Source organism: Lutzomyia longipalpis, chromosome 1, assembly GCF_024334085.1.
Source record: "Lutzomyia longipalpis isolate SR_M1_2022 chromosome 1, ASM2433408v1".
Lineage (NCBI taxonomy): Eukaryota > Metazoa > Arthropoda > Insecta > Diptera > Psychodidae > Lutzomyia > Lutzomyia longipalpis.
In genome coordinates, this window is record NC_074707.1 from 17,281,157 (window position 1) to 17,304,307 (window position 23,151).

Consider the following 23,151-nt stretch of genomic DNA (forward strand, 5'->3'; position numbering starts at 1 on the left):
CAATAAATGTCCAGGATTATAAAGAAAATAAGATTATTTGTAATGATATTTTTCCACGTGCTTCATATGGGCTAAATAGGGAACCATTGCAAACATTATTCTCGTAGGCTTACGTAAAATAGATAGCTATTGCAAAGACTAAAAACTGAAAATACGCTGTTTTCAAGACTTTAAATAATATGAATTTTCTGCAAACAAAATGAATTCTTATATTTTACTGTGCGTCTGGAAAGTTTAAGAGTTTTTTTGCAAAACATTTGGGTATTTCCAATATTAACATATGCATTGATGCCCAAGTGCTGCTCGAATTGCTACCTGGTGCATAATCTTTTAGTTTTCCCTACTAAGCCTTTCAGCAGTACAATACCATAAAACCAATTTATTACCTGCAATTGTCTCAACTAAAGGAAAATACTTACAGTAATATTTGTGTTAAAATTTTTACCTATATTCATACCTAAGATTAAGATTGAAAATTACGTTTAACCTGTTATTTAGTAGGTGCGGTAAAACATATTTTTTTCTCTCTTGAACGTACTTAAATATCGATTGAGTGGTTTTTATTTTAAAGATAATTTATTTTCTGACTAAAAAATGAATAACTATGATTTTTGGTTTGAACGACCACAAAAAATATAATTAGTAATTAAAGAGAGCATTGATAAAATGGAATTAAAAACGCGAAAAATTTAATAAAGTATCTTCGGATAATTTTTAATTATTTAAATTAATGTAAAAGCATATTTTAATTCAAAAATATAAAAATATTTTTTTCTAATATTTTTATTTTAAACTCATTTGGCATTGATCTCCCGGAGAATCATTGATCTTGTGAGTGAGAAGCATCGCTGTGACGTCATGCACTTCTTAGGATCGCTGTGGCCGTGTGGTGACCGCGTAGTGGCCGTCCACGTGGTTCGCGCACCGCTTGCGGATATATATTTGTTTCACTTTTCTATCCTTGTCTCCCTAATGCGTTTTGGGTCTGTCACCAAGTAATCTACTCTAATGTGTATGAAGAGTATAGGAATATGACGTTTATGTGCCTCTCTTTCACACAGAAATATCTCAACATAACTAGCGCCGCGGTGGTGGCTCAAAAAATTATTTTGGGAAATTTCCCAAAGTAGGAGCCACAGGGCGGCCACGAACCAAAAAAAAGGGGACCCCCTGTGACTATACATTTGTGGCTGATTAAAAAAAAATTTTTTTTCTTTGTATTTTAGATAAAATGATATTTATCAGTTGTTATCAACATACTAAAGATGCCCAGATATTTTATTTTCAAGAAAAAGCTAAAAAACTGCTAATATTCCACATAAATTGTAAACGTCTCGTCCCCGCTGTGGCTGCTCTGGGACCCTCTCGTGGCCGTTTTTACAAAAATGTTTAATTCTCTTAAAATTCTATACTTTTCCGATTGATATCGATTTTTAAGTAATCTCTATCTGAAATTATAAAGTTTCTGTTACATTAAATTGGTGTTAAATACGTGAAATACGATTTTCAAGATTCATTGAATTCTGCATGGTCACAATTTGCAACCATTCGTGGGTCCCCTGTGACCGCCAATTTCGGTCACGGCAAAAACTGAAAGAGCCACGAATTGGGACTGTCTGGTGGCGCTACTGTGGATCCCCGTAGCAGCCACAGGAGCCACAGCCACAAGAGGCTAGCTGGGCCTTTGCAGCGCCGTTAAATCTTTGAAATCACATCACGCATGTTGAGAGAGGAAAAAAGAAGCTTTAAGTGCCGCTGAAAAATGTTCAATTGGCACACATTTGAGTGATTTTAAATATTTACATGCCCCCTTTTGTGATAGTCCCAATTTTCGCAATTTCCCAAAAACTATTTTTAAACCCAATTGTGACGCCAAAGAGGCTTAACAGATCGCTTGTGAAATATCGCGTTTTCTCCCGATTTTGGATGTTTTGCTCTCAATCATACTTTTTTTTCTCTTGTGTTGGTGCACTGCGCATAAACACATTTTGGCTTTTTTTTTTATTCAGGGCTCTTCGGAATTTCCCATTTATTTCATTCGTCATCTAATTATTCTATTTCCTTTTCAACCCTCTCACCTTCTTCCATTTTCCTGGGAAAGATTTTGGAATTATTAATGTCATACATGTGACAAATTGATTTTTCTTCCGCGACATAGAAAGCAATGGAAAAGCACCCACGATAACGACGCAATTCCGCTGCTAATCACATTAATTCCTTCTGTGTCCCCGTACCTCGTTTAATCAACAATGTTCTTCTGCTTTTGAGAGTTGCTATTGCGCCAAATGACCCAAAAAACGGTGGCTCAAGGTGTGAACGGAATAATTATAAATGAGGGTTTTTTTGCGCAATTTCTCACACACAGGTTACCCTCAGGGAGGTGGCAGCCTATATCTGAGGGAGTGGGGAGAGAATTTACGCAGGATAAGAGCAAATAGACGGTCTAATTGTCAATCCTTGTTCAAATATTTAATTGTTTAGTTTATGGGAGACCGTGGAATTTCCACACGTTACATGTATAAAATCTTCGTGGGTAGTCGAAAGGTTTCGATTAAATGCCACAGGAATATTGCGACGACATTTAGAAAATACTTGACGTACACAGACTATTTTGGCTTCCATGATATGAAGTAAATTTGATTTTCCAACCTGAACACTGTATCATGCCACATTTCTGTACACAACACAGCTTCAACCACAATCTCCCCTGAACAATTGCTCGCCTCGCTATGCTAAAATCCTGCAACAATGACTATTTGTCAACGGTGAAAATGATGTCATATTCACCGTTCCATGTACTCCCAGGTAGACTTCATAAATTTCATGGTATTGTACGTCACGATGATGCTTATGTATGCAGCATCGATTCTTCATGGGGGCGCCTCTCAGCAGACTTTGTGAAATTTTAATTGAATTACAAATGAAATCAGGAGCTCAATAGCAAGTTTGAAATTGATCCTATACAGATACATAGATTGTGTTGGGAAATTATGAAAATGGAATAAATTAAAAGCTTTGTTAGCAATGTTTTTGAAAGCACTCTTGGATTTTTATTATCAGGCAGGTGCACTAAAACCACGATGAAAAGAAAAACTTCATTTTCCTTTAATTTTTTCTTTGTTAATAAAAATATTTTCTGAGCACATTTTTTTTTAATAAAAGCTCGCTAAAGCTCAATAATTTGAAAAGACGAAATATAACGTTAAAATATCTAGAAAATCTTCAATCGTACTAGCCAACAACTCTGTAAAAAATAATTATTTTTAGTATCTACAAATCCTTGGGAAAATCCCTGGGAAAATCGGCTAAAAATACTATATGGAGGAGACTAATCTGCATGACAAAATGCACAATAAAGTGTTGAAATTCATGCAAATTGCGTCATACATCAAAATTTCGTAACATTGAAAAATGCGGAAGAAAATGGAAAATAAACGAGAGAAAACTGCGTTAAAATTGCTTTTATACCACAAGCCTGTAATGGTTTTAGTGGTATGTGAATGGTGCGTGGAAAATCTGCGGAGAGAAAAGCAGAAAAGCATCTTTAGCGTGGTGAAATAGGTAAAATGAAATTCATTGCGTAGTAAATTCACAATTATTCACCCTTCCACCCACATTTTGAGTAATGTCTGCGAACAAAAATAGCATTTGATTACACCTATGTGAGGGCTCAAATGGCTACTAATATTCTCGCAGAGAGGTCTATTATGGAAAATTGTCACCCCCGTGGAAAAGATCCTTGGCATATATGGGAAATATCTCGTCGTAGTGTGAGAAGAAAAGTGCTCTTCCAACCTTGATGTGACGGAATTGGTGTTGAGTGACTTTTTTACCCCTTAGCAGGAAATTAAATGCATTTAGACGGTATCAAAAGTTACGTGACGTCAATGCTAAAATTCATGATGCAATAAGATTACGGAATTGATGCAATTTTACGAGGGTGTTTTCCTGCCCCATGTCGCTCCCCTATTTGAGAATTTTGCGATGTTAACAGCGTAATTGGCTCTCAAGGAAATTATTGTGCGAGCGAACGATAAAAGCCTTACAAGGTGACGCTGAATAGCTTGCAATTGGATGGGTATTTGAGCACCAATCTCGCGTGGGTAAATGAGGTGTTGTTCCGTGGTAAAATGAACACCAATCTGTGGGGTTGGTAAACAACACAATAGCATCACCGCTCCCCTTTTTTCAGCGGTGGTGAAGCGAGAAAAAAAATGGGGGGAAAATTCTCTAAAATGAGCATTTTTAGTCTCTCAGCTACAAACACACAAATCACTTCCCATGAATGCTACAATTTTGCCCGTTCCTCCTCATAAAACCCACAAAATTACCCATAGCACAATGTGAAACGTGGTAAGATAAATACCATGGGAGATGTGGAAAATGTGCGCCATCATCCCCTAAAGACATTGCCATGCGGGGAGGTAAAATTTCAAACACTAATTTAATTGATATGGAAATTATGACAGCTTTTCATGATTAAACGACATCTCTGGTGCGCCCGTGACTTGGGTAAAAGGAAAACCAACTCTAAATTAATCCTTCACACATAAATTTTAACTAAAACTGAGCCCCATGGCGACGCGGAATTACCATGTAATATCATCTTCTAAAGTCAAGTTCATTGGACTTTTTTTCCTTACCCATCATGCCATTGAATATTTTCTCCGGTTTCGTGTATTTGATGGCTCCATACACGCGTCGTCGTTCGTTTACTCAACGTGCAATGCAAACAATTGGTATTGACGTCACAAACAGACTAAATATCAACGCGTCTACGAATGAGGAAGTTCTTGAATTTCATGGGAATGTCATAAAAATTCTTCGTCTTACAATTTTTTTTTAAATAAACTTCGTTTTTTAATGCAATTTTCAAATGAGTTCCTTTTACGTGGTTTCAAGTTAAATTGTTCTTTTAAATTATTAAATTTTCTTTCCCTCCATTACCGGAGAAGTCAAGGGAGTTAAAATAAATATCTAACAACGAAATAAACGCGTAAAAAATGATATATACAGCACAAAAATAAATTTATCTTATCATAAAATGACCATCTCAAAGGGCAATACAAGGGAGAAATGCTTAGCATACAGAACTTTTACCCCAACTAGACATTCTCCATTAATTCTCATTTCACGAAATAATTCATCGGCAGGCAACACAAAGAAGAAAATAAAAAACGTGGCGGGAAATTACATTGCAAAAAAGGCAAAAAAGGAATCCCTTCAATCCCTAAAGACGCTTAAGAGTTATGGGAGATTTTTTATTTATTTTCCATTCTTCTGGCATAGGCTATTGTTATTATACTGCCCCTGAATAATGGCGCACGAAAAATCATGCGAAGAGGCAAAATAATATTTTTTTGTGAAATACGTGTCGCAAACTTCCGCCTTTTCTGACCCTTAAGGGTGAGTGGCTATCCTGATGGCTATATATGTATGTACATGAAGAAGTCTACGCACAAACGCAATTGGCATCTATAGACTAACACCCCAATACATCATCCAATGTCCAGTGAGGCTGAAAGCTTCCGGCGAGCACTTTAGTTTGCCAACCGGGGTGTCTCCCTGTCTGACCCACTAATAAAAATCCTGAAAGCTTCGCGTGGTATATAGTGGGAGGTAGAGCTATGATGACGTTATTTGAACTTTCAACACGATACTACGACACCCAATTGAATTAGGCACCCAGGGAAAATTCCATTTTGGAGAACAATTCATTCAATTAGACACAAACGCCGAACCAATCCTGTGAGGCTCTTGTATCACATCTATGCGAGTCGAACACGTCACTGTCTCACCCCTCCATTGGTGGTCCCAAAAAATTTTCCCCAACAAACTGTATTATTTAACATTCACCCACCCACAAGATGAAAGTTTGATGAAGTCGCGCGAGAGAGGCTTTTAATACGCTTTCATACGTGCTTTTCATCCACCACCCCCTTACTCCCAAAACTTACGAGCTTTCACCCAGTTTCTGCCCTCTCTCAAAAGACAAGAATGACGATATTGTGCGGTGAATTGCAGAGGGTGGAAAGAAGTGTGGCGGCATTGATGACGTCAGATGTATATTTTCACTTAGGGTGATTGCTCGTAAGGAAGAAAGAGAGATATGTATTTTGGAAACCCTCAACCGTCCTTATCGGGCTTCTTGTGTGCCAGAAAGTTTTGATTAAACTTTAAATACAAACGACATCGTCTCCTCGACGTCGTCAAATTCTCAGCATGAAAACCCTAACTAGGGGACTGTGGAAAAGGGTAACAATATATACTTCAAATTGACTGATTGATAAATTTCCCAGATTGTAGAACTTTCACAACATATTTTATCTCTATTTCTAACAATTCTTCAACTTTACTGGAAAATAGAATAATTAAAAATAGTTTTTCTAATTACTCTTTTGGTATTAAAATAATCTAAATGGAATGAAACTTTTATAGAAACTAATTTAAAACTTTACAATTACTCCCAACTCGTTTGCAACTCTGTCATCAAACATTCCTATTAGAGATAGTACCTACATATATGGGAATAGGAAAAAAAGGGCATGAAGAGACAGAATTTAAATTCTAAGGACTTTCCTAGAAATTTCCCCATCGTTGACTGCGTATACGGTTTATCCCGCACTGAAATCACAAGTGTGTAACCCAAAAACACACATGACTTTAATTGGGTTTTCCCAGTCAGGAGAGGGGTTTTTCCCGTCAAAGTCATCTCTTTTCCATCACAAGTGGAAAAGGTCACTACCCACAATTTTGGGGATCAGTGAGATGAAAATTTTTCACTGCCTCAGCAACATTTCTAGCATAGAAAACTTGCATACGGACATATGTATATCTTTTGGTGCCCAATTTGGTGCCACAAAAGTGTCTGTCCAAGCAATCACAATAATCTGGTGTTTAGTGTCAAAGTGGAGGTTATTTCGAGGATTTCTTCCAACGGTTGGGGGAAGGAGAGTGGAAATGAAAGAGAAAATTTAGGGGTGACAAAAGGGCAAACGTGTGTCGAAGTCACTCACTGTGAGATATACAATCAGCCTCATTGATTTACTCGGGGTATCAGCACATTATCTTAATTAACGGAAACGTTCCTTCTTTCACACATATCATCACCCCCAGAGGGTGACGGCGTTAATGATCTCCATGAGGTATTTCAGCAGGGGGCCATTTTCTTGCAAGAAGTCCACAAAGAAGACGCCCCCAAACACGTGCCACCAAAATTACCTTATCGCTTTTATTTGGAATCAACTTTAGATAGCCTTGAGTGGGTGGATGATAAGGAATATATGTTTGAAGAGAGATTTTGGGATTTAATTAAATTTTAATGAAAATTTATCCTTTTATCACCATTAACTAAGAAACGCAAGATTTTTTTTTCAAGAAAAGTCAATTATTAACTGAAATTCTTAGAATTTTGCAAAATAAGTTCTAAAGCTCTTAGCTTTATTGAATCTATTCGACTTTAAAACTTTTTTTTTTGCACTCAAAATCATTAAAGTAAAATTTGTCATCTCTTCACAATGGATCAGATTCAGGTTAAATAAAAGTTCTCAGACAAAGAACAAATTTAAGAACTGATACGTTTTGGATTAGAATACATTGATATTCATTAAAATGGAATTATTCAGTAGAGTGCACTTTACTGCACTTATATAAAAGTTTCTCAAAATAAATCCATCACACTGGTTTATTATTATTTAATTTTTAAATGGCTCTCAAGAGCTTTTAACAACGGAGATTTTTCCCTTTGTCCAAATGCAGTTCTTTCTAATATAACATACATACATATTTTGCAGATCCAGCAAAGCCAAATAGAATGAAAGATATCAAAAATGAAAATTAAATTTTTGCCATCATCATCAAAAAATAAATTATATGGTGCAATTTCAGCAAGTAATGTGTTGTGTAAATTTCCACGAAATAATTTTGTGGTGTGTGTGCGAAAAATTTATGAACCCATCTTGCCACAAGAAATGACTCCGAGAATGTCAGTTTAACGAGCTGGGTCATTAGATGCGAGGAAAAAAATGAAACTCCAATAATTTTACATTTTGCCGTGATTCCATCTTGATTCTTTTTTTCTTGAGGTTTGGCAAAGGCTCCACGTGAGCAATTTGCCATTTCACAGTCTGGCAGCGAGCTTTCCTGATGCCACTTTTGTACAACCCATGAAAATTTCTTGAGCCCAAAACTTTTCTTTTTAATGTAAATCCCCATTTGAAAACATCCCTCAGGACAGATGTGACATACATACAATATTTTTTGGGGTGAGAGGGGTATATGGGGTGACAAGGGGAGGACACGCGTATAACTTTCGGCGAGGTGGATGGGAGAAAACGATGAGACGTTCTTTTAAAGGGAGGGTGGATGGGAGAATAAAGACTTTGTGCACAAGTTTTTATTTCCTTTTCATACAACTGTGTGACTTTCAAAGGAACACAAATTCACTTTTCTCAAATATTTTCCACTCGAAAAATCTCACATCTACCAAGGACCTCTATGATCTATACGACGACAATGTGGTATGAGTGCTTCTGTATATAATCCTATAATCCGCATAAGCATCAATCTCTGAGAGTTAAGAATATTTTTCATGGATTATTTGCTGTTAAAATTACATTTTGAACTTGTAGAAGTTGCTCAAATAAACTGTTAAAAGCTTTCTTAAGTTCTGGGAGGGGGCTTTAAGTTTTATCTCTATCTATTCTCTCTTTGTTGGCTCTCTCGTTTCAAGTCAATCTCATCTGTATGGTTTCCTGGGGGTGGTTTCTTACGTGGCTTTCTCATGATCAATTGAGATTGTGGGCCTCAGTGTGACATACTGTGGTCAATGATTGAGTTGAAACAAATGGAATAATGATGGAAAATTAATCACCATTCAACCCAAATACGAAAATCCCTTTTCACTGCGCCTTTATTCCCCTTCTCGACACAAATACCCAATTTATGGATGTCATTAGGCGTGGAAAAATCCCGATGATAAACACACGGATTTATTTCCAATTCTTCTCCGCATCGACATCCAGTGCGTTGTTGTTGAAAATATATACCTACGTGTGGAATGTGAAGAAATTTTCATCGAAAGGGGTTACTTGATAAAATGTCAAGGAGAGTCGAGTCATCTCATACACCCCCGAAAGTAGGTCATGTTGAAAGGAGAAAATAGGGGTGGGATGCACATTTGAAAAAAAGAAGAAAAAAACAGCTTACAATAAACTACTTTCACTTATCATTCAGCTTGCCACAAAAATTGATGATGATCCACAATCCAATTTAGGAGGCACTTCAATGTTTTCGCAGTACATATTTGAGCATATAAAAGAGGGATTCAGGTTTAGGAGAGTTTGCGATATTGAAATTCAAGAGACTTGAACTTGGAGGAGCTCTATAGTTATGCTTTTGTGAGCTTTCGAGCAGAGAAAGGAGATGCTTCGTATTATTTCTTTGGATAACGAGTTTTCTCCTTTTAGAGAGGTATAGTTTGTTATTTATTTCAGTTACAAAGTGAACATAACTTGCACGTGAATATTCTTCTTAAGTAAGTCTGATAATGCGAATATGTACTCAAAGGATCATAGCTGGAAAAACTTTTTTAATACGATAATTTTGTGAAAAATGAATCCTTTTTACTTTTTTTCCAACTTCTAAAAATAACTCAAACTCTTTGCTTATTCATAACGTATATTTATGTATTCTCTAAATAAAGTTTCAAATCAAAATTGATTTTTCCATTGACAAATATCTATTGCCAGCTCATTCAACCCTCTTAAAAAAAATTATGAAGATTTCTATCCTGCAAACTATATTGACACTTCACTCGGGCACATCGTTGCTAAACATTCGATAACTTCTTTATAAGGACATTCAATGTGGCATCCCTCCTCATCGCCACTTCCGCTGAAGCTGGGCTCAAGCATACTTCATAGACACGCTGAATGGGGACACATTGCGGATATTGAAGGAGATGTGCAAAATTCCCAAGTAAGCTGGCAAAGATACGACAATGTTGTCGATAAAGTTTTTTTTTCTGGTTGTAAGCTTGCCCTCAACTTCCTTATCCTTCCCATAAGGATGTGCGATAAAGTTGCTGGTGAGAATGTTTATTACTAAACTTTGTCAATGAATCTCAATTTCACAATTTCATTGAGTGGGATTTTTGCCCCAAATCCATTGCTAGCATTTTGCAGATTAGATTTAAGGACATACAGATGAGGATATATAGAATCCAATAGAAATTTTTTTTCGTGAAAAGTGATTTTGAGAAAATTTTCACAAAAAAGGTCAATAATTTTCTTACATTGATTGCTGAAGCAAGGAGCTTTTTGTGTGAATCAAATGTTCAATTTACAATCCTTAGTTCCACCTACACAGAGTTTGAAGTCATGAAAAACCAATGGGTTTTTTTTTTCTTTTGGGGTGAAATTACAATAATCCCCATAATCCACATCACCCGTGTGTAGGCGGAGGACTTTCCCATAGAAATTATACATTTGATAATATTCTGGCGGAACGGTTGTAAAAAAAAGGGTATAAAATCACCAATCTTGTTCATTTTGGGTGTATTTATACGACAAAATCAAGAATGCCCGAAGAAGGAGGAATGTGTACCTCGCACAAGAAACTTTATACCTTTTTCTCGGAAATGCCCTGAAAAGCGTCTCATGGAACGTGTCTTGAATCCAACTCGGAGCCAATCCCCATCTAAAGCTACGTTGTGACCACATAGAGAGATCGTTTCTGGGCATTTGCTTCCTTTATTATCATCCATTGAGGGTGGGGAACGACTAAAAAAAAACGTGGTAAAAGTTTAATTTTATTCTACGCTTATTGTGACAAAGGTATGACAGAATATTGTACCTAAACATTATAGGCCAGCTGAGAAGTAAAATAACTTTTAAATAAAGTCGGCCTAGCCAAATTTTGCACCATTTGATTCAAAGAATTATAAGAAACCTTTTTATACTTACTGGAGTGCTCTAAAACTTATGCTCGTTTCAGAAAATGCGTTTAAATATTCCCATACATTTTCCCATAAAAGCCCCCAAAGCCATTGAACGAACAAGTGACGTCACTGGGGGGTTCCAAGAAATTGCTCACACAAACCACATAAAATACTTTAGTTTTTACAATTTCCACTCAACAGATTATAACGAGGATTAAAAGAAGTACTTCCTACATGAGATAATGCAGAAATAATAAGTAAACACACATTATTTCACAAAAAAAAATCCCCACAAAAATGAAAATATTTACTCGAAAATTCTCAACTGTCAAATCATACTTTTTCGGAACACGAAATTCAGCGACGTCGCATGTTCGTTCAATGGCTTCGATGGCTTCTATGGAAAAATATATGAAAAATTTTTCAAACGCATTTTCTGAAATGAGCATAAGTTTTAGAGCATGCACGTAAATATTAAAAAAAATTCTTATATTTTTATGAATCAAATGGTGCAAAATTTGGCTAGGCCGAATTTATTTAAAAGTTTGGGGTCATTTTCCGCTAATTCTACTGGCCTATTAGCTTTCCCATCCCTTTAGGGGTATACCTTACGGGTGAATGAGAAAAATATATACAACTCCACAAAAGGGGCTTACAATAAACTCGTCTCGTTAGCATTTTTCATTCCCTCTGCGACTGACTGTTTCAACAATAACTCGTGTAATTTTCTATTTGGGTTTGGGATTTTACTTTCTTTCACAAGAAGCCTCTCTCCTTTATTCCCCGTCCACCAAAGCTTCCAAATGATATCCAAAAGCTTAAGATATAAATGCTTAGCAAGGGGAATAAAAAAGATTTCAATTATTCGTCTTATTTTGACGTCCATGATGAAAATTTTTTGAAGAAAAGAAAATTGGGAGTGGGAGGAAGCAAATTGAGCTTTGTGATGCGCAATAATTTTGCTTTATTCATAGCACGCAGTGAAAGCAGGATATTGTCGTATCCACATAAAGACAGATAGCAATAATCGACCTCTGACCCAATTTTCGTGGTTAATGGAAAACAATTCAGGCTGGTCACTGAAGCAGGAAGTATCGTGTGTATGCCTGAAATGGTCTGAAAGGACGCCAGGTGGTGTGTGAAAGGAAGGAAATTCAATTCTCACCGCATTTATATCCATAAAAATGGAGATAATTCCCCTTGATATACCGACATACACAATTTATAGGCGATACAGCGTCTTTTGTCGTGAGAAGGATTTTGCCCAAAAGGGAATGTGGGAATCTCTTGTACAATTCAAGGCGGGAGATTTACTTTTATAAGGGTGGAATTTTCTTACACATTCCATCCGTTACATGATAAAAAAATCCATATGTACAACTTTTCCCTAACATGGCTCGCCCCATGTCTCAGTGCCCAAAGAGTCGCAAATCTCCATTTTCTCTGCAGGCTCATCCCCAATGGAGATTGCTGAACATGTTTTCACCATTGAGACCCCCGTGTCGATTCAATGCACGCTGGGACAGCAGAAATATTTATGAGTTTATCACGCACCACGCACAGACAGGCATTAATCTTTAATAATAAAGGTTCTCTATATGGCTTCAATTTTGGGAAAAGGTGAAAAACATTGGCAGAGGTTAAACATACCCATGTTCTTTTGCCACAACAACTGAGAATTCAAGGGAATGGGCATAAGAACAATATTATCAAAGAAATTCTCAGAATGAAAGAGATCGCTTTTTCATATATTCGATTTTCTACAAAATGACTCAAAGTAAACAACGTGTTATTAACTCTTTTATTGTTCCATTATATAACATAGAAGAGTACCCAATGAAGTTGCAATTTAGAATGAAGACAATATGAGGGAAAACATCTAAAAGGAAATTTCTTAGAATAAATAATTCATAAAAGTTCCTATAGGAATATATTTGTATTTATTTTGTTTGCAAATGACATACATTTAGATATTCTTATGAGAGACATATTATGTAGAATTGAGCTCCAAGAATTTTTCTGGAGAATTTAATTTGACATATTTACATATTTGCTGGCATAGTCGTTTCATCTAAAACGTCTATTTATAGTGAAAATTCCCCTCAATTAAATTTATTTCTAAAAACTGCATAACTGACTAATTCTTTCAATATATTCTTTAAAGAATTTTCTTGAAATCTAAATAAATTTGTTTGGATGGAAGTGACTCGTAATTCAGAGAGGGAGATATATAAAAAAATTAGCTTGTTTTTGCTAAATATGAATAAGCTTCAGGCTCAATCCCGCCACTAAATGCTGGAGTAGGAAAGATGGGAAAAGTATCTTCTGACCTTTTATTTATTTAGTACAATTTCCCTCCATCCCCCTTCGACTTGGCCTGGCACTGTTGATGCCTCTAGCAGAGACAGAATTGCTGGTTAGAACGTGATTGACACACACACATAGCAGAGGAGAGGGTAAAGGGTAGATTGAAGAAATAGGGGATGAAGAAAAAATGGAAGAAAATGTTACTCAATTGACAAGAAAAATTGTATCCCCCAATTGATGGCGTCATCTCATGGGCAACGTCGTCATCGAGCTATATCTCAAAAGGGTGCGGGGGATGGCTTCTTAGATAAACGAGATTAAGAAGCACACCAGCAATAAAATAGATCCTTTTTTGCCTATATGTATGTATGTTGTGCAAAGTATGAGAAGCTTTTAGCGTTCACAAAACTTATGACGCACTGAAGCTCAATTGCCTCAATTGAAATCAATCAAGTTGAAGCATTACGAATGATTCGCTGAAACTACCTATAATCAATTTTCACCCAACTTCCTGTCGTAGTAAGCAAAATAAAAGTCTACGTCGACTGCTCCATTAATTACTCAGGGATGAGGAATGGGAAGGGGTGGTGTTGTGGTTGTTTTTCCGTCAAAATCACTTAAGAGCAGTGTTGTGAATGTGGGGAAGAGGAAATGGATGGAGGAAATAAAAGTCCGTGGTACCCATAAAAAGTCACCATCAACGAGAGACAATGCCCCCAACTGTGAGCATGGATTTTCTGTACCATGAAACATTAAACTCTCCCCAAAAACGACTATTCGTGGGGTTCTTTCAACCCAAAAAGCAGTGCCAATGAACCCACCACCAAGCTAAAGCTCCGCATATTATTGCCATAAGCCCAGTAGCAATTTTTCATCTCATCATGATTTATTGGCCACTGTGTGAGATATACTCTCTCTCTCACAACACAAACAAATCTTCGCATACTTTAGGCCCTGAAAAATAGCATCACATTTAGAGCTTTACAAGTGGAACTTCATTCGCAAAGGGTATGCCTTGATTATGCTGCATGATAGTAAAAAAGTAGAAAAAGTTTTGGGATCAAAAATCTCACACAAGAATGTTTACTTCGGAATTGTATATAAACATAGTATATTTAATACAAAAAGGACACATAAAGCAAAAAGCTTGAGAAAAAGTCACTTCCACTGCTGAGATATTTTCTCAGCTTTTTTTTACGATTTTGGATAATTCAGTCCTTCAGCAAGAGAAGTTCTTTTGGCATCTCCACACCCCCTGGAAGCCAGGCCGTAATATATTTTCGCATGAGAAATTCAAATTCGATCAATTTCATTGGGATCAGATGCCTGTACCCCCTCATAAATTTCATCCCCCATTCCATTTTGCATCATCATGCTCCTTTTTCTCACATACCACCTCGGAAATCGTTTTGGATGCGGGGGAAATGGTTGCGTCAGGATATAATTTCAATACCCCCTCTTGTCGAATGGGGGGCAGAAATTTGTGGCATTGCCCTCACTCACTCTGCCTTTAACATATTAAGAACGCACTGACAAATCCGAAAATACCATTTAAGTGCTTGCCGTGTGTTCGTCGCATTTGTTGCGAAATTAAAAGCAATTCCATGTTAAGATGCGGAGAGAGCTGTAATCCCAAATGGGTTTTCATTTCATCGAATATGATGGTGAATTAATATCTAATTTTCCGACTCCGTCACCATGATCCGTGCCTTTTAGGATGAGCGAACGCGCCCTCCGCTACAGTGTGCGCACATCTTATAGCGACGGCTTGCTGGAATTACCCTAAGACGAATGGCAAAGTAATTGTGTTAAACATTAACTGGGAGGAAAGTTCTCTTTTTTTTTTACGCGCGCCATACTTGGAGATACTTTCCTGCCCAGGATGATAAGATAATAAATCTTTTATGAGCTCTCTCACTACGTCACGATTCTAATCTTTTGGGGATAGCTCTGGGGTTGTAGCACAGGACGGGACTCTGATGAGATTTGCAAGGTGACGCACGAAATTATGTACATAGGATATAGGTATAAAAAAAAAGGAGCGACGATGCCAAAAGCAAGGTAAAATAATAAATACGCATTTTCCCAGACCCCATGGAGGTTTACCCCATCTCTCGTCCCAAATGCTCAATACCTCATACCACGTGCTGTTGGCAAATGTGGTGGATGAATTATTAAAATGGTTCAGTTATGAGTATATTTTGTCATTCTGATGCCATGTCGCTCATGTGGCAGAAGTGATGGCAAATAGTCGTATTTATCAACAAGGGTTCTCCTTTCAAGTAGAAAGCAGCTCTCAAGTGGGTGGAATAATGAGGTTCACTTCTTCAGGTGTAATTATACGTAGCAAGAATATCCATACCCCATACACAGATACCTACTTTACTTTGAGTGAAGGTATTTATGCGGTGTACACGACACCCTTCGACAAAAATCCCTGCTAAAAGCTCTACCGGCTGACTCTTCATCTCTCATAGCTTCATCACAAGGAGGAAGAGCAAAGAGAATATGCGAAAGATACAAGAATACATCACTTGATAAAATAATTGCTTTGATTAATCACTTGACAGCAAAACGATTCCACGGAATGATAAATTGCACACCACTTAGTACCAACCTCTTATGTATATTTTCTGTATTGTACATACCTTATTTAATATTTCCTCGAACATTGAGCTAAATCATAAAGAGTAGCTACATATTTTCGCAAAAATCAAATTCAAGAGCTTTTCTGGGAAAACAGATTTTCCCAGTTGGGAAAAGACTTTCACAGAGCTTTCTGCTTGAAAGAGAAGGGGCCAATATTTTGATATTTAGATCAAACACATTTTGCCTTCCTCGAGCACACCATTATTAAATCCCATTTTTATCTTTAAGAAAAAAGGTAAAAGTCGTGGATTTAAAAAAAAAGAGGCACTGAATTGAAATGGAAAATTCACATAGTCAAAAGGAAAATTGTCTAAATTCCATAAACACTCTCTTTTTCAATAATATATCATTTATTCAACAAAACAATTTGCATGGGCGCAAAAGGACGCACACACACGTTTATATGGATGCTGGGAATTTTATGACTCAGCGTTCTCTTATGTCTACCATCATCCATGTGATTTTCCATCCTCCACGTAGTGGCGGGTATACTATATACATAACATATGTTGCTGGACTAGAGTAGGAGATATCGTGCGGGAATGCGAAGTGTAATGGCATTGGCGACAGGCGTAAGAAGAGGGTCAAAGAACCGTCGTGTCTCCTTTAGTAGATCATTTCGATTCTGAGAAATGTACTCATTGACAAATTCCAGGGCAATTCTATTAAGTTCTGGATCTGGCACGAGGCCTTCAATGTATGTCCGGAGGGTCTTTACTTTTGGTACCAAATCAATGCTATTGACCTTTATAAACTCATCCCCATTGATTTGTTCCTTCTTCCCACGAATCTTCACAGTTCCTGTTAATCCGGCTATTTAAGTGAAAGAAAAAGGAAATTGTGATTATCTCATTCAAAATTATTTTAAACAAATTTATATAATAAAACTTACTGGCTGTTACATTGAAGTCACCCTTTGAACCCAAGTTCATACCATTGATTGCACCTTGTCCACGATATTTTGCCTCAATAAACACACGTGGGACGAAGATATCAATGTGGAACCTCCATTCGTCGTCTGTGATCTGTGTTCGTACTTTCTTAATTTGTGTCTCGCCAAACCCATGTGTTGTGCCCTTCTTCAGTGTAAATGTTAGCTTAGTTTGGGCCGTGTTATACTCAAAGGGTAACCCATCGAAGGCAATTGGATCAATTGTGGGAAGACCCAAATTATTGCCATTTTTCATCAGAGGCAGAAGCTTCTGAAGTGTTCCCTGAATGCATTCATTCCTCTGAGGATCATCTCGTCTGCAGGCTTCAATGCCATCGGCTAAAATAAGTTCATATTTATGGGTTGATATCAGTTAGAATATTATTTATTTTAAATAAAATTTTCTTTCGTATTTAGCATGAAACATAAAAACATGGAAAATAATCTTTTTCATCGCGATATTTATTCAGTTAGTGCATTTGGAAAATCTATCTCTATGTAAACGTCTTTTAGCTGTGATTCTTTTTTATAATCACTTACGCACAAATTCAACGCATTAATGTAGAATTAGAAAAGTTCTTAGAAATCCAAGAAAAAAGAATTTAATAATCAGTGAAAAGTTAATAAAAACAATTTAAAAATTAGTAAATTAATAAAGATTATTTTTAGCCCTTTTACTCTTTCTACTAATATTTGTCCCTATTGAATAAAAAAATTAACTCATTATTCCAAAAATCTATAAAATATTTTACTTTCTTAAGACTTGTTGCTTTCCTAAAAGACTTGAAACGTTCATTCGTTTTTTTTTTTTAATAAATTCAGCTTTACTACGTCAGCGTTAAAAAATTATGCAAGAATGAGAAAAATCTAAAGTTCACTGATTCTATGGATTCTTTAGTTAGTCACAGTTATTTAATTATCCCTCTATAAAACTAGAAGATACCGGAATGGATCATTCATTGAGATAAATTAAATTGATCTGAAACAAAGTTGTAGGATGGAAATTTTCAATAAATTTTCTTTAAAATCTTGCTTCGAAAATTTCAAGGTTAGTAAGAAATAAAAATTTCTTCAAAGTTCACCCACTTCTTGCACTTAAGTAATTTTTAAATTCATAAAAATATAATTTTTATATACAAAAGAATTTATTTTCATATTATTTTTCTCAATTTAAATTCCAAATTAGTCAAGAACGTAACCAGAAAACAATAAAAATTAACAAAGTAAATATTTGAAATATAACCGACAAACACATCACATTTTCAAGGAGTATTCAAATCACATTTCCTCACTAAAATTTAGGTCACAAAATGATCTCATAATCACACACGGAGAAAAAAACTAATAGTTAAATGGTCACTGATGGCTTACTTACGTAGTCTCTGACAAAAAGCAGAGATGATACTGGATAGGCAAACAAGTAAGCAAAAGGCGAACTTCATTATCACACCCACTATTTGTCCAATAACTTTGCGTCTTTTCGATACACTCGCGAACGAGGTGGCTTGAACAATCAACGTGCTTTCTTGGGGCTGCCACGTATTTATAGGTGGAATTCTTGCCCAATGGACTCCGTCAGCCGGCCAGAATGTTAGTGGTGGGTAAAAATATTATGGATTCGTTTGTGTCTTACCGGGGTTCCGTGGAAGTTTACCTTGAGCACATCTTGTTCTCGATGATATTACAATAATATAAATGAACGCATTCAAATGACGAGCTCTATACGCGGATGACGGATGAGACATGCCGGGAAAAGCAACTTGGCTGGTCATCAGGCATTTGCCACACAATTACCATTTTTCCACATATACGATTCACTTTAAAAATTACTATCTACTTTTTAATTGGAATAGTACAATGGAATGGATATGATTATGCTAGCGGCAACCTTTTTAATTGCAATCTCTTGAGAATTTTATCAATGATTCATTGACCGTCTTTGCAAAAGAAATGTCCACGGAAATTCCGACATACAACAACACGGAGCTCCAATAACTCAATCATCTTCCTCTTGTTGATGAATACACCGCGTGGCTTCCTCCTTCCGCCGCATTATTTATCCATGACCTTCCTCACATCGCGCGTATAAAGTCGTACACACGAAAAAAATAAAATAAAAGATGGGAAAAAGACTGCGTTAATTTAATTTTTCTTTGGGCATCGTAAAAAGAAAAACAGGTTTATTCGAGCTCTTTTTTTTATTTATTCCATCAATAACCATCTCATGACCGTGACTTTGAATATATTTGCTCGGTCGCCCATAAAATCTTTAGTTGGTGGTGATGGAAAGTCATTGTGTATTTAGTTTTTTTAGAGTCATTTTTCTGTGGACATCACCTGAAAATATTTATTCCATCGCATCATCTTAATCATCATTTTTACTGATTAAACTATCGTTTTCTCAAATATTTACCACCCCATGGCGCACACAAATGGTTTATGTATGTATTTTCCTCAACAAGTGGATTGCAGAGGCGCCTCACACGAAGCGAAGCACGGAAGAGAGTGTAATGTGTATTATGTACTGTATACATAGTGTTGCGTCCTGTGAGAAATGTTCAGTAAACTCAATCAATTTTCCGAGAAAAACCATCCACATTTCACATTGACCGTCGCGCCCCATAAAGTAGATTTAATGGCTTTTAATTCGCCGTGCAGAGGTGTGAGCTTGAGCACAATGTGGAAGGAAATCAGCCAAATGAGCGACGCTATATATGGACGTATTTATGTATACATTTCACTACGGGATGGGGGTGGGTCATAAAAGCAGGTTGATGAAGGATATACAATTGAGGGGTGTAAACTGCGCTCAGAGTTCATATGACGATTAAAAAGTCAAGGCCTCGGATTCACCACTAAAGGTAGACCTTATTGTTTGAGGCACATCAAGCTTTTCACGTCCCACAGCGGGGCTTTTTAGTAGCATTGTAAGAGGGATGTATTCTAGATTATAGACAACCTCATAGATTAACCCTTGTTGGGAACGCAATGAAGTATTTAAACAGGCCTATATCTGATGAAGTTATTGACCACTAAATTCATGGAAATGATAAAATAATTCCCAATAAATATATACCTACCTGTCATTAATTGAGGAAGATACATACAACATTGTAACTTTGTTAGTTAATAACCCCTGACATTGCCCTAGGAAAGTTTTATGGATGTTTGGTGAGGACACACAGTCAATTACCATTTTTTGTGGCTGAAGGAAATTTCCTATGTGGTATTCCGTTGTTTCACGAAAACTAACCGAGTCATCAGGAGGCACAGGTCAATGTCACGGGGGGATATATACCGAACCCCAAGGAAAAGATCTATTGTACAAGGTGATGGTGAAGGGTAAAACCACAATAAAGTAGTCTGTTCTGCTGGCAAACAACTAAGCACACACCCCTTTATACACCTGCAATACCTTCATCATTGATTTTTAATGGTTTTCCTCAGGAAAAGTACAATATATACTCACAAGAACACGTTGCTACAATAAGCTCTTATCTCTCCAGAGGAATCCCCCAATATTACCTTGGCAAGAGAGAATACTACCGGTAAGAAATGAGAGAAAAAAATCTCATCAGAGGAAGAAAATGAATTATTCACAGAGGTAGCGTACTTTTGGATAATTTATGGCATTAAGAATCCCCAACAAAGAACGAAAAAAAAATGAGAAACTTATGCGCATCACGTCACTTACAATCGGGCAATTTGAATTGAAAAGTCACTTTGTACGTATATGGCGGGATCTGGGGAAATTTTTGCAAAAGCACTATCTTTAGGGAACGTGTGCACAAGTAATTCTCATTCATCAGAGTGAGATGTTTATTGCAAAGTTTACGACGACGTCTTAGCGTAAATGCCATATGAGGCGTTTTTTCTTCAAAAAAAATTTATTCGCAACAGCAGGATGATAAATTGCCTTTTGAGTATTCATCTCATTGAAATTCACTTTCTTCACCTCGTTTGCCACCTTCTCATCGTCCCCCGTGTAGTCAATTTTTCAAGGGCATTCAAGGAATTTTCGTGATAAGTACTCGAGGAATGTTAGCACGATGAACACCTTTTCCAATTTCCATTCAAAAGCCATCATCCTTTTGCCATCTCTCATGCGTCACTAAAGTTCTAAATGAAAATTGGTCCGAAGGTTTGTTTGCTGGGTTCCCATTCCACTTAGGCTTGATGTTTAGTGATCCTTCAGAGTTGATTTCTCACTGTGGTTTTCCCTCCGACAGATTGTGGGCTATATTGAGAGTATGGTGTATACACGAGGATGTCAAGGATACCACCTAAAATGGATTGTAATTTATTGTGAAGTCCAAGGCAGTATACCCCACCAAAAAAGGACGTCCATCATAAAAGCTTTTCTGTGGTTTAATAAATCATAAAATGACTAGCCGGTCAAAACATCGTCATCGTAGAAAACTTTCACTTCTGTAATCATCAAAAAAGCCATTTCCGCTCCCCTCAAACATATGATAGCATCTCTAACAGAATTTTCCCTTTCTCCCACATTGTACATATTTTTTCCTTTACTTCATATGTGGAAAATTTGTCCTATTTCCATCAATAAAATAATACAAAGTCATGTGCAAAAAAATCCCCAACACGCACAAAAGTAATAAAAAAATATTCTTTTGTACTTTTTTTCCAGAGTGAAGTCTTCGATGAAATCGATTTATCAAACCTCTCCTTTGCTGAGTGCAGCACAAAAAACATAAATCACAGTTTTCAGGTAAGACATGTGGAAAATTTATCCACTTTTGGCATATAACACTTAATTATTTACTGAATGAACGGAGAGGATCTCCCGTCTCACGTTAATCCACCCACATGATATTTGGGAAAGAAGATTTTCCTTTTTATTGGGTGAAAAAAAATCAGTGGAAATGGAGTGAATAATCATTTGGATGTGGGGCGGGAGCATTGATTGATTTTGGACTACTGTGAAATTGATAGCCTGATAATTTTCCCAACGAGCGATCGATTTACACATCACCGCACCAATTTCCCTTCGTCCAAAACTTCCTGCTTGTTTCTAAATGCTTAATTCATCGTGTTTTCCCATCAATGTTTTTGTGGGAAATTATTTAAAAAAAGAAATGCAAAAATTCGTGGAAAATGTCAATTTAACATTAAATATTGCTAAAACTTTTTTAATTATTCACATTTTATTGATTTTAGGCAAAAATGCCTTTTAGCTGCGGGTTTCATTTTATTTTTATGAAAACATTGACTTTTCTAATTAAAAATTCACAATTTTTTTTCTGAATTGTTTCATCGCCATGTTTACGAGATAATATTTTTAAATATATTTTCTGAAACAGAGGAAAATTGGTTGGGTGATGAAGCACTACACTGCACACAAACAAAACATTCACCACTGCTTTTCTCCCTTGGGAAATGAGGCGGAAAAGTAAATTATGAAAAATTACTTTGGGTAGAGCGAAGAGTTTGTCTGGAATAGCCAAATAATCACCAGGCACCTCCACTGTGCTGTGCCACTACCCACAGTGGAGGTGCCTGGTGATTCAAACAATGGAAGCACTTCGTCTCCAGCTTGAGGACAATGTGCTTTATTTAATGGCGAGGGGTATTGGTTTTAAATTACATCCTTATGATTTATTGTATAGAAATGTCCCTCATTTCTCTCTCAAATAACATTTTTCATCGAATAACTTGCTGCCATAAAGTTGTATGTAGCATGTACCGAGTGATGGGTGAGGGATGAAGAAGAAAATATATAATGTCGTTTTTTTTGTGTGAGATGAAAAGTGACAAAAAGGATGAGTGGAAAAATGCCTTGTCTAAATATTTCTTTTGTGGAAAATTAATGGGGTTTTAAGGACCTTCGCTCGCGCGATACTCCTGTGGGTGAAAAGAGAGAATTAATGTTTTGTACGCGAAAGAGGATCTAAGGGAAAAATCTCAACTTTCCCAACCGCTAAGAATGATGAAGAACGGTGAAAAAAATCCTAGACGTCATTAATCAAATGAAAATCCATTTAAAAAATTTTCCTATATAGCACGGGAGGAATTTTACAAAGTAATCATTTGGAAGGCCTCCTTCTGACTTTTCACTTTTTCACTTGACTTCCTTTCGTTCGTAAGCGATCCTTCTGCGAAACAATCGAACTCGCTTGGGAGGGATATGGCGAGAAATTAAATTAAGGACAGAGAAGAAAATCCTTCTCCTCAGGTAAAGATAAAAGAATTTTTGGTCAATTAATTTATATTTAAACAATTTCTCACCACCAAACTTTCCCTCTAAAACTCCTCTCATATTTCATACGGGGATGACATTCTTTAGAGGTTGCAAGAAAATTTAGTA

The 23,151-nt window shown here is 36.5% G+C and overlaps 3 protein-coding genes across 8 annotated transcripts in view; 1 reads left to right on the forward strand and 2 right to left on the reverse strand.

The window, feature by feature from the left end:
- The window catches only part of LOC129794187 (poly(A) RNA polymerase gld-2 homolog B-like), a 255,708-nt gene that overhangs the window by 178,254 nt on the left and 54,303 nt on the right, over nucleotides 1-23,151 (reverse strand). The window lies entirely within an intron of this gene.
- LOC129794090 (diacylglycerol kinase eta) overlaps nucleotides 1-23,151 on the forward strand; it is a 66,219-nt gene that overhangs the window by 25,045 nt on the left and 18,023 nt on the right. For all 6 annotated transcript variants that reach the window (XM_055834704.1, XM_055834711.1, XM_055834720.1 and 3 more), the window contains one exon: nucleotides 21,475-21,555. In XM_055834704.1, the coding sequence (XP_055690679.1) occupies nucleotides 21,475-21,555 (81 nt within the window). The remainder of the gene's footprint in view (nucleotides 1-21,474; nucleotides 21,556-23,151) is intronic.
- Nucleotides 16,227-18,376, reverse strand: LOC129794647 (uncharacterized). The gene is made up of 3 exons (XM_055835451.1): nucleotides 18,202-18,376; nucleotides 16,788-17,165; nucleotides 16,227-16,708 (listed from the first exon to the last, which is right to left on the reverse strand). Exons 1-3 carry the CDS (start codon nucleotides 18,266-18,268, stop codon nucleotides 16,413-16,415), a joined length of 741 nt encoding a protein of 246 aa, XP_055691426.1. The 5' UTR covers nucleotides 18,269-18,376; the 3' UTR covers nucleotides 16,227-16,412.